Source organism: Zonotrichia leucophrys, chromosome 8, assembly GCF_028769735.1.
Source record: "Zonotrichia leucophrys gambelii isolate GWCS_2022_RI chromosome 8, RI_Zleu_2.0, whole genome shotgun sequence".
Taxonomy (NCBI): domain Eukaryota; kingdom Metazoa; phylum Chordata; class Aves; order Passeriformes; family Passerellidae; genus Zonotrichia; species Zonotrichia leucophrys.
Genome location: NC_088178.1, coordinates 11,547,432 through 11,562,443, shown reverse-complemented (window position 1 = coordinate 11,562,443; position 15,012 = coordinate 11,547,432). Strand labels below are relative to the sequence as shown.

General features: G+C 39.2%; 1 protein-coding gene and 1 long non-coding RNA gene across 5 annotated transcripts in view; one reads left to right on the top strand and one right to left on the bottom strand.

The window, feature by feature from the left end:
• Positions 1 to 8,183, top strand: part of LOC135451146 (uncharacterized) — a 171,499-nt gene extending 163,316 nt beyond the window's left edge. Inside the window, exon 16 of the long non-coding RNA XR_010441231.1 lies at positions 5,932 to 8,183. This is a non-coding gene — a long non-coding RNA (uncharacterized LOC135451146). The remainder of the gene's footprint in view (positions 1 to 5,931) is intronic.
• Positions 1 to 15,012, bottom strand: part of COL11A1 (collagen type XI alpha 1 chain) — a 124,505-nt gene that overhangs the window by 22,585 nt on the left and 86,908 nt on the right. For all 4 annotated transcript variants that reach the window (XM_064720061.1, XM_064720065.1, XM_064720064.1 and 1 more), the window contains 8 exons: positions 10,003 to 10,110; positions 9,416 to 9,523; positions 8,316 to 8,369; positions 4,816 to 4,869; positions 4,002 to 4,109; positions 3,375 to 3,428; positions 2,401 to 2,454; positions 2,250 to 2,303 (listed from right to left, as the gene is read on the bottom strand). In XM_064720061.1, the coding sequence (XP_064576131.1) occupies positions 2,250 to 2,303; positions 2,401 to 2,454; positions 3,375 to 3,428; positions 4,002 to 4,109; positions 4,816 to 4,869; positions 8,316 to 8,369; positions 9,416 to 9,523; positions 10,003 to 10,110 (594 nt within the window). The remainder of the gene's footprint in view (positions 1 to 2,249; positions 2,304 to 2,400; positions 2,455 to 3,374; positions 3,429 to 4,001; positions 4,110 to 4,815; positions 4,870 to 8,315; positions 8,370 to 9,415; positions 9,524 to 10,002; positions 10,111 to 15,012) is intronic.

Sequence of the window (15,012 nt, the reverse complement as noted above, 5' to 3'; positions counted from 1 at the left end):
AAATGCATGGTGCTAAGTGTGACAAAAATTGTTTATCTCTTCCAGAAGATAAGGGGGCTTTGAAACCCATGTAATAATGAAAAAATATCTCCTGGTCAAACCATTAAAATATGCAAGTGAGCAAACCTACTTCTGTCCTCAGCAGTAATACAGATGATGCTAAAATGTTTTTCCACATTCCTTACTCACTGTATTGAATTATCTGTAGTATGGTGTGTCTTTCCTGAAAGGAGTGCAGAGGCCAAAGCATGCTGACATAATAAGAAAAACATTGGGGGAAAAATGTGTGGGAAGAAAAGGAAAAGAAAAAAATGCATGTTTTGTTTAAAAGCATGACCTGTCCTCCCATTGCAGCAACTCCCCCTGAAAAAACAACTCTTGATGATATCTCAGCTTGAAATCTCATTAAATGGAACTGAAATTAAGAAGGAAGATAGCCTAAGAAAGAAAATAACCTGGCACGTACTAAAACCTAAGGAGGAGGAGGGAGGAAAGTAATTACAATTATATAAACTTCCAAAATAATACACTTGGAAGCTTCTCTTTGTGAATGCAGAGAATATGGGATATAAGCTAGAGGAAATAAAAAATGACAACCAAGTGATAAACAGTCTGAACTTCATGTTCTTGAATTAAATTTCATGGCCTAATCATCACAAACAGTGATTCTAAATCACACAGATGAGTTGCAGGGAGAAACAAAGGAGGAAGGGGTTCAATATAAAGCAATGTGTTTAGAAAATGGCTGGAATTTATTTTGATTGTGAAATGCTGAAAATTGAAGAGGTGACTGAAACCAATGGCAAAAATTCCAATCAAGTTCAATGGGCCACAATATTATACAAGGCGGGTTTTTTTTAAAGCACTGAACATAATTGGCTGCTACCCTGGATGTTCTCATAATTAACATTTTTCTCAGTAGTGGTCACAGGACAATTTTTTCTTCCCACAATGCCCATTATTTTCTGTATTCCACTGAAATACAGACTCTCTTTTCCCAGTAACTTTTTATTTCTCTCAACTCCTAGATTGTGTCACATTTTTGGAACTCTTCCCAGAGAGAAGAAAACAAATCCTGCAGTTCTTCATGAGGCCAAGATATTTTCTAAAGTAGAGTGAATGAACAATGTAATGAACTTGGGACATTAGAAGGAATATCCTTGTTAATAATGCAGTCAAGCAGGAGGGCATCATGTTTTGTGTGTCCTGTGCAATTTTGGGCAAAAAGATTGAAAACACCAGAATGCTGCTGCTCCCAAGAGGCGAGCTGATGCTCAGAGCCACATCCTGAGAAGGAAGCACTGCAGGGAAGCACTGCAGCTTGACACAATGACATCTCTTTGGTCTCAAAGGACAGTAAGGGACACAAAATAGGATATTTCTCCATCAAACCAAATTTTATGTTATATTATTCTAGTACATTCTTTGCCACATCCCAGAGTACTGGTAAGTGATGTAGTTGATGGGCATGTAGGAAAAAAAAAAAAAACCTAACCATGAAACATCTGGAAATTCTTTTAAAAGGCTGGTTTAGTTAGAAAAAGGGAAATCTTGCTTCATGTTCTGAAAAGTTAAAAATATGGAAAGCTTTCTGAAAAACTACCAATACTGACATTCCTAGAGATGTCTTTTCTAGGATTCACTGACATTGGTGTTTCTTTGAACATATGTGACACTCTGTGACAAATCATTAAATACTCAAGAGCAATCTACATAGTTTCTCAATAAGCAATTTATATATTGGCCTGGAATATATTTCTATTTTGTTTCCTCCATCTCGTGCTCCACTCAGGATCTTCTTTCCCATTCCAAAGTTCAGGAAAAAATTAATGTTAAACCTGTAACATTACAGCAAAAGGCTTTTAGGCTTATATAGATGATGTGGTTGAGGTCATGTAGCTTGATAAAATAAACATAAACAAGCACTTTAAGACTCTCTTTTGAACTTCTTGCTTGCTCAGCACTATATAATAGTTTACTCTCTTGCTTCAAATTAATCACAGGGAAAAAAGCCCTTATATCCCTGCATATCTCATCTTGCCTTTAAAACAAGGAAGATACAATCTGGTATGTTCCTTGGGTAAAATATGAAAGTAACCAATCCCAAACAAACTCACTCCATATCCTGGCAGAAAATTTTCTGAATAGAGAACTGAAAATAGCAATGAAAATAATTTTAATGAATGAATGTCATATAGCATTCCTATTCCCATGTTTTCTCTTCCTTGGGGGTTTCCATCCACACTCACCTTTTCACCAACACCTCCAACAGAGCCAATTGAGCCTGGGGGACCTTGAGGACCCTACAGTGACAAAAGATTTTTGTTATCCAAAATATAGTCATCCAAAATAGGGTGCTTCTTACTCAATTAGCAAGACAAAAAATAGGTTGATTCTTACATCAGCTCCATTAGGACCCTGGGGACCTCTGGGACCTGGTGGGCCAGGTGGACCCTGTATCAAAGAGACAATGTGATTTAACAGAATTACAGAACAGATATAGTAGAGTTACAATCAGGAAGAATTTCTGACCAATGAAAAATAATATATTTAATCTGTAGAGGGCTTTTAATCTTCACCATGCAGCAGGAACAGCACAGCCAGATTGCTGCCTGCTGGATGAGTTTGAAAGGTGACAGGAGGCCCAGGCTGTGTCACACAGTACCTGAGCTGGACATGACCTGATGCTTAGGAGCCCCTGAGGATTGGTTCTTTCCCTGCAGGTTCCCTGCTGCCCATCCCACTGCCGGAGACCTGGAGCAGCTCAAGTGTCTGTGACAGCCCTGGGGCAGAGCTGCACCATGGTGCCTACAGATGGGCAGGAGTGAAGCAGCCAGGCTTGGCACAAGGTGCTGGAGGCAAAGGTATAGAGCAGAGAGCTTGCACAGCACTCAGGAACAGCCCACAAGGTGTTCTGTCAGCAGGAGGAACAGCTGGAAAATGCATCACCCAGGGAAGTAAACAGAGCCAAGCAGGGTTTGCCATCTCCTGGCCTGCATACCTGACACTGTGTGTTAATAACAATGGCCTGAACCTGGAAGGCAGCTCCAGACTCTCTGGTGCAGTGGTATCTACTTTTCCTCTTTCTTTCTTGAACCTGATTGTCACTGGACCATCTCTGACACACAGAGCATCTGCTTTGCTATCTATTTTTCAGTATTTTCTCATGTTAGATAAATCTCAATATTAATGATGAGGGAGTAGATGTGGGAAAGCGAAGAAAATCCCAGAGAGAGTTTATGTTACACAAAATGTTTCATACTCAGTCACCAAATTCAGGAGTATCTTATCAAATGGTGAGCAATAGAGAAAAGACAATAATGTATGGAGAATATTTATGTCCTGTAGAGTGACCAGTGAGGAAGAAGTCTTACCATTGGGCCCACATCTCCATTTTCACCTTTTTCACCTGGTGGGCCTGGCAGACCCTAAAAAACATGGGGAAGAATACTGTAAGTAGGGTCCCTGGAATGATTAGTTAAAAATCAATATGAAACTATCAGATCTACACATCAAACTTGTGAACTTGGGAGGAGGCCGGATGGTGGAACAAGAAGAAAAAGACCTATTTGCATTAAAATGGAAAGAAACGGAAGGGAGCTTTTCATATTAAAGTAAATATATAGGTAATCATAGGATGCTTAAACTAAGTGATACAATAACTTTGGGGGGGAAAAAACTCCACCAAAAATGCACACAGAAATGCTACACTGGGTGATTTAAAACACTGCCAGGATTATCCAGAGCTTAGGTGGGAGTCTGGATAATTTAATGCTCTGATGTGTATATATATATATATATAAAAGTGCTGCTGCACTAAATCTATTGTTTATGCATGAACCCCATCAATATGGGATCTTTCCATTCTAATTAAATGATGCTATCATTTATTGAATAATAGACAGTAGTCATTCAGTTTCTGACACAGAAATCAGTGTTCTTACACTTTTTCTGTTACATCTTGTTTTACAGCTGTAAGGTAAAATAATAAAGGAATTTACCTGCAAGCCAATAGGGCCTGGGGGCCCAGGGAAGCCTCGAGGACCTTCATCACCTTTTTGCCCAAACATCCCTTGCTGACCTCTTGGGCCTGGCTCTCCATCACCTCCCTGTTGGGAAACAATGAAGAGCAAAACTATCACAGCTCTGATAATAACAACAGGAAAAGCAGCATGGAAATGAATGGGAAACAGCTAGAAAAGGGCTCAATCACACCAAGTGTCCTCACAAATACATGTTCATCATCTTGGCTGGATGAAATCTGTTGCACAAACAGAATGTCAGCACATGCTCTGGTTTAATATAGGTCAATTAGTGCTGCATTTCTCACAGAAACTTTCCCTGAGTTCCCCCTCTCTATCACACTGGTATAAACATTCTAGCTGTTGAATACCAATGTATATATGAGTATCATCAATACTCAGGGTAAAAGAATTCAGAGCCTTTTAAATAAAAATAAGAATGAATTCACTTGGTATCAGGTGGATTTTTAAAAAAAGACACTCTGTTTTAACTGCATCTGTACCAACCTGCCAAACACACAACAAAACAAGTTCACTGAAAGGATGGTCCCCATTCACTATTTACAGTATTTAATTTTTAATAATTTTGTCAAATTATTGCCCTGCTGTAAATCTGCCATACAGTAACACCCTCACAGGCTTGTTTACAATAAAGAACTGCAAGTAAGTGGGCAGGGACAGAACTGTTAGTGGTGTTCTGAAATATACTCCTGAGAAAGGAGCAAACAGTTCAGAGAAGTCAGGATCAGCTGAGTTATGCAAGGTTGGGGTTGGCTCTGAACGAGCCACTTACAGCAATCCCTGGGGCTCCAACGGGACCCTGCAGACCTGGGGGACCTGGAGGACCCTGCAACAAACACAATTCAAAGGACAAGTTGGTGATTGTGACATCTGCAATGAGATTAAAAGCAAATACAGACATGACAGGAATCCCCACTTGCACGACCACAATCTATTCAGCATTTCCATGTTTCTCCATAGAGGATGTAGCATCACAAGTCCTTTCCATTCAGTACAAACTATTTAACTCTCAAGAACTCTGATTTTCACATCTATAATAGACAATGTTGGCATTAGTTAGAAGCACATTTTTAATGTTTCAGAATAAATTTCTATGTGAACGTGAATGAAAATGAATTTTTTTTCACAGTTAAAAATATGAAAACTTTCAATGAGGTTTATGCCAAATATCTCTCAAACTTTAAAGCATCATCTAAAAATCTATATTTAATTCAAATGCTTATTATTTGGAGTAGTTTTTATGAAACTGTTAATTATTTTTGCAATGGCACAAAGCTTATTTTGACCTCTAGGAGACATGAAAAAGTGCAAGTTCTTGCTGAGCACTGGGAATCACATTTTCTTTGACATTAAGTCTCTTTTCAACAGAATGACCAAAAACCCCAGTCCCTGAGAGGAATGTCTTTTTTTCATTCCCCCTGCAGAATGATAATTAAGTTATATTGCACGTAATTAGAAGTCAGTCATGCAGATATGATATAATGAAGCTATCAGAGTACAGGAATGCAAGATCCTACTTTATGATGAGGTGTAAATGTAGTAGTTTGAATCTTGTTTTTGCCACACTAGAGGAAGTAGACTGATGAAGAGTTATGCTAAGAAGGCACAAAACTCAACACCTGACCCTGGCTAATTTTAGTGTATTCAGATGCCAAGTTGCCTGCAACTTCTAGGCTTCAAATTCTGGTTTAGAGCAGAATAATGCCATGATTTATAGAGTTTGCTAGGGATAAAATCAGATTATTGTGCCTTTTATAAGGAGAATTAAATAAAGGGACTTCTTAAGTCTTGCAGTCTATTTCGTTCTCTGGGTTTTATATATATTTTGGACCATTTTATTTTCTAGGGAGTATGAAGCATCAAGCTCTGTATTTCTTCTCTTTTACAGTTGTATTTTTGTCCCATACCTGATGGCAATACATGAAACAAAGCTTGCCAGCCTCTGTGGTGACATGCCTAAATGAAAGGACTCTGAGGAATGCTCCAGCTGACTGGCAAGTGTTACCATGAGAAAGAGATTTGGCATGCATGGATTTTTCTACACTCTTCAAGATGCTTCAATGTGCTCCTTCATTTTATAGGCTCTGGAATGAGGCCTACACATTTTTAAACTAATTTAAAAACCCATTTTGATATTAAGCACTGTTGGAACGTACTCTGCAGTTGATTAATGAGGAGTTATTTGGACACATGGCCAGATTCTTTTTAGCCATTGCTTTGGAGGGCAAATGGAGAAAGACTGATCAGTATAATGAGAGAATCCTCAGTTAATAAAGGCAGCTGCGATAACTGGGGAGGTTTTGAAGTTCAAGGGAGGACAGCACATCAAAAACAAAATTGTGCTGTCTTAACTAGAATACGCCAACATAGTTAGGCACAGGATTTTCAAACCCACAAAAAGAAATCTTTGTTAGTTTCAATGGGGAATTGAAGATTTTTCCAGCTCTTCTTAAACAGGAAAAATGAATCACTTCTTTGATCAGGATCCTTGCTGTGATCAGGCTCTAAATGCCCACCAAGGCCTTTTGTGGGTGGTTTGAGATTGTAAATATCTGTTCTCTATGTCCTGTGATTCCAGAACTGGTACTTCCTTGTCAGAACCTTTCAGAGGTGACCAACAAGCCCTTTCTCCCTGCCCCAACAGGCATCTGTCAGCATGTTGAAAGGAAAGCAGATTTAAAATGAAAACATTCTGAAATTTTCAGTGAATGACTGCAGTTGAGGGCAAACTGATTGCAGATTCAAGACATGTGACTTCAACCAGAGTTACATTCACTTCAACTAAGCCTCAACACTGAATACTGTACTTCAAGAAAAAATGTGTAATATTCTCAAATGCATTAAACCTTGAGACTGGGAGTCCAGGATACATTCTCAAATAATAATGCTGCATTTTATTTTTAAAGCAGTTCTGCTGGAGCAGGCCCTAATGCATCAGTACTCACTATGGGAACTGAGGTCACAGTCTAATGCTCAGCATAACTAGCTATGCTAAAATTATCTGAAACAGAAGAGTGCAGCTTGTGTTTTTTCTCTGGATTTCTCTGATGCAAAGCATTTCTAATGAAGAGGCATGGCAAAGGGGAAAACAGGATATGCCTGTGACCACATGCAAAGCCTGAAGTGGAACTGGATCAGAGGCTGGAACTAGCTGATCCTAAAGCCCATTTCCAGCCCAAGCCATTCTGTGATTCTATGACCTGTGATTTGCTTGAGTATGTACATATCCTCCCATTAATATAATCTGATATTATGTAAGCCATAAATTTGGTGTAATTTTTTAAAGTAACATACTGTTCTGTAACTTGTCAATCTCAAAAGTCACACTGTTTTCAAGATAAATTTACTTAGCCATGAATACCCCTGTGCTGAGTTTGGAGCTTTGCTAACTGTGAATAGTGTTGAAATATAGCAATAAAAGAGATCTTTCTGCCATTACTTCTCAATTGTTTCTCAAGGAAAACTACTCAAGTAAAGTACCAGTTTATATTGAATTTGAACAGAATTGAAAACATACCATTTTGAGTTTTTAGAAAAGAAGCCAAAATCAAATGGAAATAAATAAATGCTAGTTTTATTCTTTCTAGCTTCAAATTTCACAATGAAAAAAGCTTAATTTTATATGTCTGGCCTAAATAAAAAAAAAAAGGAAGTGCTTGAACTTTATAAATAAATTTTGAAGATAGAAAAATGTCAAATCAAAACAGTAGAAACCTGATTATTCCTAGGTTCACTAATAGGCCTAATGATAATATATGAAAACTTGAATAAGCCATTTCATCTGCCTTCAGTTAATTGTGCTGCCCAGGAAGTAGATATCCTTTGGAAGTTTTTAAAACTACATTAGTAGATTCCTCTGCTGAGTCTCCACAGTTTCCATCCTCATGGCTAAGAAGCCAAAGCTGGGAATGGTCACACAGTGCAGTCAGTGAAGTTCAACACAGGAAGGGAATGTATGGGAATTTGTGGTCTCTCCAGTTCAAATGCAGAATGGAGGAGTTTCAGTGATACAGGAAGGGTGCTTAAGAAAGTAATTTATATTTTGTAATGATTCTGTAAACTCTAGGAATATGAGCAGTAATAAATACATGCCTGGATCTGTAAGTACAAACCTCTAGTATTGCATTAAAAGAACATTGTTTTGAAGGAACATTTTAGGAGTGTGTCTTTTTTTCTGCTCATTTATGTATCAAAATTACCTGCATACTTCATGCATGAATACCTTTTATTTATAAAGAATAGATGTAATGCACAAAGGATTTTGCTACTCACGTTTTCTCCTTTGTCACCTTTACTACCTTTCTGACCTGGTTCACCAATTTCACCCTGTAATTGAAAGTTAAACGTTAAACTTGTTTAAAATGTTCTCCTTCACACTCAGCTAAGTCAATATCATGGTATCTCCAAATGTTCCCTTTGATATGATTATTCTATGTTTTATGCTGCTGCTTCAAGTGAATGCCTAAAGGGAGCAGTTCTGCAGTAATCAATAATATGTCATATTAATCTAGATATTGATTGCTGAATTGAAAAGGGCAACAAGACCTGGCTTTGAAGTATAATGCTATTGAGCTCTAAATAAAGGAAATTGTGTTGCTTATGTCAGCTTCAATATGAACTTATAATGAAAGTAGCCTGATTTATAGACTCATGTAACTGTTTATGACTGAACTACTGCTTCTCACTGGAGTGTACAGTATTTCCAAACTTCAAAATTATTCAAATCACCAGGAAACCACATTAGAAAATAATGTTTTCTTTATACAATAATAAAAGACAATTAAATTAAATCACAGAAAATACCATCTATGGGATAAATAACACTCGTGAATCACAAAAATGAATGTTAAAATCTTTACCTTTACCCTGTGCTAACTAACAGAAAAGTGCTTGGTCAAGCAACCACACCAGATGATCCTGAAAGGTGTCATATTTTAAATTCTGCCAGAGGTCAACAGGACATCTCTGCTGTGAACATAATTATTTTGACACCCTCAACCTACCAGCACAACCTCTGGTGGTTTTGAAATCCCTGCATATTACTGAAGACATTTCGTCTTACTCATTCAGTAAACCAAATTTCTAAAACAGGCAAAAATGAATTTTGGCATCATTTGCCTTATTTTGCCACACTTTTATCCTTGTTTCTTTGCCAGGATAAATGTTATTCTACTAGCTCTTTAATACAGCTCCCTGTGTCCCATGTCCCTCAGACATTTGGTTATAGGAGAGGTTTTAAGGTATTTTTTGCAGTAGGCAGAGGGAATCTGGGGGAGGCAGGGATAAGAGTTGTTGCTTTGTCACCCAGGAAAGCTACAGAGAACTGACAGATCTTCTCCCGGATGCACTAATAACCAATTACAATGATTCACCTTGTCACCGTCTTCTCCAGGAGAACCACTGGGGCCAGCAGGACCAGGAAGTCCTACAGGACCCTGTATTCCATCACGTCCAGCTGGGCCTTGGGGACCTTTTTCACCCTGGTTTTGAAGAAAATGAAACAATCCACATTATCACAGGAGAGTAATGAATACTTCAGGACGGGGAGTCCCAATACCAACACAAAATTAAAACACACACCCCCTCCAAAAAAAACCCCCAACAAAACAGAAAACACTCCAACAGAAAGAAAACTATCAAGGGAAGAGAATATATAAGAGAATTATATGCAGTAATAATGGAAGCTGATGTCAAATGCACTTGTACTCTAATGCAGAGTGGCTGGGTGCAAAGTTTTAATGAATGACTGATTTATATCCACTCCCTGCTTTGACAGTAACAGGTTTAACACTCCCGGTCTCATACAGCACGATGAGAAATGTTTTACTGTGTACATATTTGTAAATCCAAAACGAGTAGGCCGGTGTTGTGAGAATACACGTTGAACAGAGTGGGAGCAAGCACTATTCTGGAACGAGAGGCGAGCACAGGGATATTTCCAGGGGCTGTGGTTACTCACGGGAGCTCCCTTCTCTCCGGCAGGGCCCGGGGGGCCCTGGGGGCCGGGCCGGCCCGGCAGCCCGATGGGGCCAGCGGTGCCCGCGGCTCCACGCTCGCCCGGCGAGCCCTGGGAACAGAGCGGAGAAAGGGATGAGGGACAAAGGGACTCTGAGAGCCTGGGAATGCTGGAGGTTTTCATGAGGCAAGTCACCTGAGAGGCTGTTCAGCAGTGTGAGTTCTGCTGGTTGAAGGCTACACATCCATCACGCGTGCAAGTAAAGAAAAGAGGCTGGAAGGACCGACTTGAAGTTCATACCCAATACAGTTCATGCAACGCTAATTTTTTTTTTTTTAAATACCACTTCCTGTACTTGTTCATCATAATGAGAGTATCCTTAAAACCAGCCTCTTTTCAAGAATTTACTTCCCTCTATGTTTGCAAAATATATTAACATACTGCTTTGATGAAAGCAAATTCACAATATCAAAATACAGAACTAAGCAACACCAAAATTTTTAATAAAGGTTTGGGCTGTTCATTGCTGTGATGATCACATTTCTGCATTTCAATGCACCTCTGTAAAAATCCATTCAAGCACAGTGACTAATTTAGTGTGTTCTGCAGAGGAGGTTTTTTATGTACAGGCATCTTTAGATAAGCAAAGAAAAAGTTAAAAATGTAATATTAAAAATCAAGAGTGAAACAACAGACACTATGTATTGAAAACCACTAAAACTGCATCATTTTCTGTCTTTTAAATAAATTACAGTTTTTGCATTAAGAGAGTACTGTTAAATGTTTGTTTGCTGTAGAAAAATATTTCCCAAATTTTCAGCTTTACACTTTCAAGATAGTTTGCAACACTTTATGATTAATAATTTCACTTCAATTGATATACTAGGAGCAGGATGATACAGAACCGAAAAGTAACAGAAAATAATAATAAAAATAATAAAAGTAAGACCCTGCGACTCTAAATAGCATTTTTTTCATATTTAAGCAAGATCACGTTTGCTGTCTTGTAGATATTGGAATTTTAAGATGCTTTCACCTATGAGCACCCTATTTTTTTTGCTTTTACTCATGACATATTTGTCCTGGACTGACCTCATTAGCAAAAATGGTACTAATTTCATAATATGGTGCTTTTCCCTCCACATACATGTGACAGAAAAGAGTGCTGAATGGTTTTTCAAAGTATTTTAGCAATTTATTTCAGTAAGATCTAAATTTGCATGAGTGTTCAAAGTATTTGTATGGACATCAGAGATGACTTTATCCTTCCAGGTGTTGGGGATTTTTTTTAGTCTGGGTGGCTGCCCAAGTTTCTGTCCTATTTCTTTTATTTTAGTTCCTAAGGCTTCAGTGATTTCAACAAGAAAAAGTCATTACCCTACAGCCATACTGCCATGGTCTCTGATCTTGTCAGCTCTCATAAGCTAAACAATTTTAGGTCATCTCATCAGGAGGATGTAAGAATAGAGAGGAACAAACCCAAATAACTCATAGATCTTTCCTGTGTCAGACAGCAGACACTAACAGAGGCCATAATTTCTAGTACCTCTTTTTAATCAGCCAATTTTTGCATTTATCTTTGCATTTCACTTGAGTTATGAAGATGGACTGCACCTTCTGTTTCCAAGGAACTGCTCCTTTCTCTGTGAGAATGGCCTCTGAGCACAGCAGAACATATTAAATTATAGTCCCAACTCAGAAAAGCATTTTAAACAGCTTCTTAAGTCTGTTCCCTCTTTCTGTGTTTCATTTTTCTTTGGTCACTCTGTCCCACTATGAAACAAGCTTCTTATGTTATGAAACCACTTGTTAACCTTTGGTCTTGTAGCACTCACATCATGGAATCTTTTTATTAATTTGTATTGTTGGTTTTTTTAACTTTTCTACAGAATGGAAGTTCGTGTTTTGTCTTCTATTATTGCTGTACAGACTATAAACTCATTAACAACCTTGGTTTTCTCTCCCTTCCTGTGAGGAGATATGTAATGACAGCTATTGTATACATTGCATAGTAGTAGCAATAGTTTTTACTGATGGTTAAAAAAATGCTCAACAAGTGAAGGTCCCCATGACTGTAAAATGTTGTCAGATAGATGAAGATAGTTCTAGATATTCAGTACTGATAATTGGGTAGCCTACAGCTGGCTTATTCTGAGTCTAATTTGAGCACCCAGTTCCTAAATGAGCAAATGAAAAATGACTGCTTGACATTCCAAAGAGCTTTCTCTCATCAGCATTCAGCATTCCACACGGTAGTAGGAGAAGGGAAGAAAACAAACAGAAGCAACAAAGAGAGCAGATAAAAGACAACTGTTAAAAAAAGTCCCCACCATAACAAAAAACCAACCACAACCCCCTCCCAAAAAAACCCAAACCATGAAAATACCCCCTTCAATCCTGCAGAACCCCCTCTTGCTCTGACATGCATTCATGCATCTCTTTCTTTTGTCCAAATCCCTCTAAACAGAGTAATTGGCATACGCACAGCATTTGGAGCAGTCGTTTGTTTGGTATGCTTGCAGATGTATGCAGCAGCCAAACAAAGCTTATAATTGACTATATATGCTAGTTAGAAACAATTGCTATTGGCAGGAAATCACAGGAAAGTCAGCCAGTGGCATGGATTCTCTGCCTATTATAGATGGCAAATGAAGACTCCACTACAATTACACTTCTGTGTGTACCCGCTGGTGGCTAAAAATAGATGGGAAAATATTTGCAGGGTATTTGATGCTCATGGTCTGCTGTGAGCTTCTGTGAAAAAAAGCAAGCAGTTGTGGTTTAATTGTGGTGCTTGACAGTGCAATGAAACTCAGTATTAAGGGCACCTACACACCTTTTTTTCACTGAATACTGTTTTGAGATAACAAGTTAGTAATTAAAGATGAAACAGATAAAAATCCTACTGAGGACTATTGGAATACTTTAAAAGCTACTTGGTCCTCTTTGTACCTGAAGGGGCCAGCTTACACTGCAATGAGCTCAAAATATATTTTAAAACTGAAAAATTTTGCCCTTCAAACTCCGTTTCAACTCCTGCTACCACTACATCTATTTCTTAAAGACTGCAAAAACCACATGCAAAAAATCCTCAGCCTCCTAAGGGTTTCTTTCAATGACTGAAGGGTGGCCCCAACAGGAATGGGTTTATGAACTGAAGTCCTTGGTAGTGTGCTCCTGACACCCACACTCTGTGTGCTTCTGCACTATAATTAATGATGATTTCAGCTGGCACTGAACTCCCATTAGCTGGGGAGCATTAATAGTGTTCCTGGACTTTCTCTACCAATTTAATTTCACATGAGAGGAATACTATTCATGAGCTCTGAGAGAGCTCTGTGATTTGAACCAAAGGGTGGTAAATGGGGATAATTGAGATCTCCTCCTCAAAAAAGCTCTGTTGTTTTCAACTAAAACACTAACTTATACACACCCTATAAGAATTAGAGAAACATGGATCCTCTGAATTTCAATTCAAACATGAATTTCAGAATACAGACACCTATCACTAAATAAGGTGAGTACTGTTGCCTCACACCTTGTGTGATGTGTCTTTCTAAGGACCATGGCAGGAGTGGCACAGCTCCTGTGTGGACAGGGCTGGCTGGCAAAGGGGGCTGTGTCACACACCAGCTCTGCCTGTGCTGGCTGCTCTGTGCATGCTCACAAGGGCCCTGGGTCCCTGCACCTGAACCATCTGCCTGAGAGCTCAGTCCAGCCTCAGGGGCTCCTTCAACAAAAAATCAAGACAGGACCTTTAGATTGAAGAGACTATTCTGGTCTATGCTTTCTTGACTTTGATTCACCCTTTCTTTTAACATTTCAGGTCCTTCAAATGGGTGAGATGATATCCCTTTCGACTTTCCCTGCTAGATTCCATTCCATTCCATTCCATTCCATTCCATTCCATTCCATTCCATTCCATTCCTTGTTTGGGTACCTTTTGAGAATATATATACTGCACAGTGTTGAGAACTGTAAATTCAGGTTTTGGCATTAAGAATTCAATAACTCATTTTAAGAATTCAAGTCTCATGTATTACTTGTACTGTACTATGTGTGGATTTTTATCCTTGTTTAATGCATTCTAATCTGAATATGAATTGCAAGGACATAAGAGAGCTTTGTTAAAGCACATGGAAATTCAGCTCCTCCATTACTTTTTTTTTTCCTAACATGAATAGCTGTGATGATTTATTCTTTTCTTTTTTAACCTCAATTGCACTGTATGAAAGAAATAAGTTGACAAGATAACTGTCAAAATCTACACAATTCACATTTGGGAATAACTCTAGCATGTTTTGAATGCCCGTGCATCCTTGTAGAACTTCTTTGCATAAAGCATGACAACAGAGAATAGGAAACTTGAAGCATACTCTACTACTGCACTTAAAATGCCAAGAAGGAAAATTCCTGCACAACATGATTTTACCCAGTTGTACAAAGGGAAAACAGGAACACTGGGTTTGCATGGCAAGGTTTTGCTAGCAGGGGACTACAAGGCTGGCTTCTGGGAGAAGATGCCACTTTCCACTATGTCCAGTGGAGCTCACACCAGGCAGCTCCAGGATGGGCTGGCCATGGCTGAGCCCAGGAGTGACAGGGCAGAACCTCTTGGATAATGTATTTAAGAAATGGGGAAAAAATGCACAACAGAACGGGAAAGAGATCCTCCCACAGCCTATGGAGGAGCCCACACTGGAGCACATGGATCCCAAAGGAGACTGTGCCCCATGGAGAGCCTGCAGTGATGGATGATCCAGGCAGGACCTGTGGCCCTGTGGAGGGAGGAGCCCACACCGGAGCAGGTTTGCTGGCAGGACCTGTGACCCCTTGGGGGACCAACCCTGGAGCAGCCAGCTCCCGAAGGACTGCACCCTGGGGGGACCCAGGCTGGAGCAGTTCATGGAGAACTGCAGCCCTGGGGAGGACTCATGTTGGACAAGTTCATGGAGGACTGCCTCACTGCCAAGAGATCCCACACTGGAGCAGGGCAAGAGTGTGAGGAGTCCT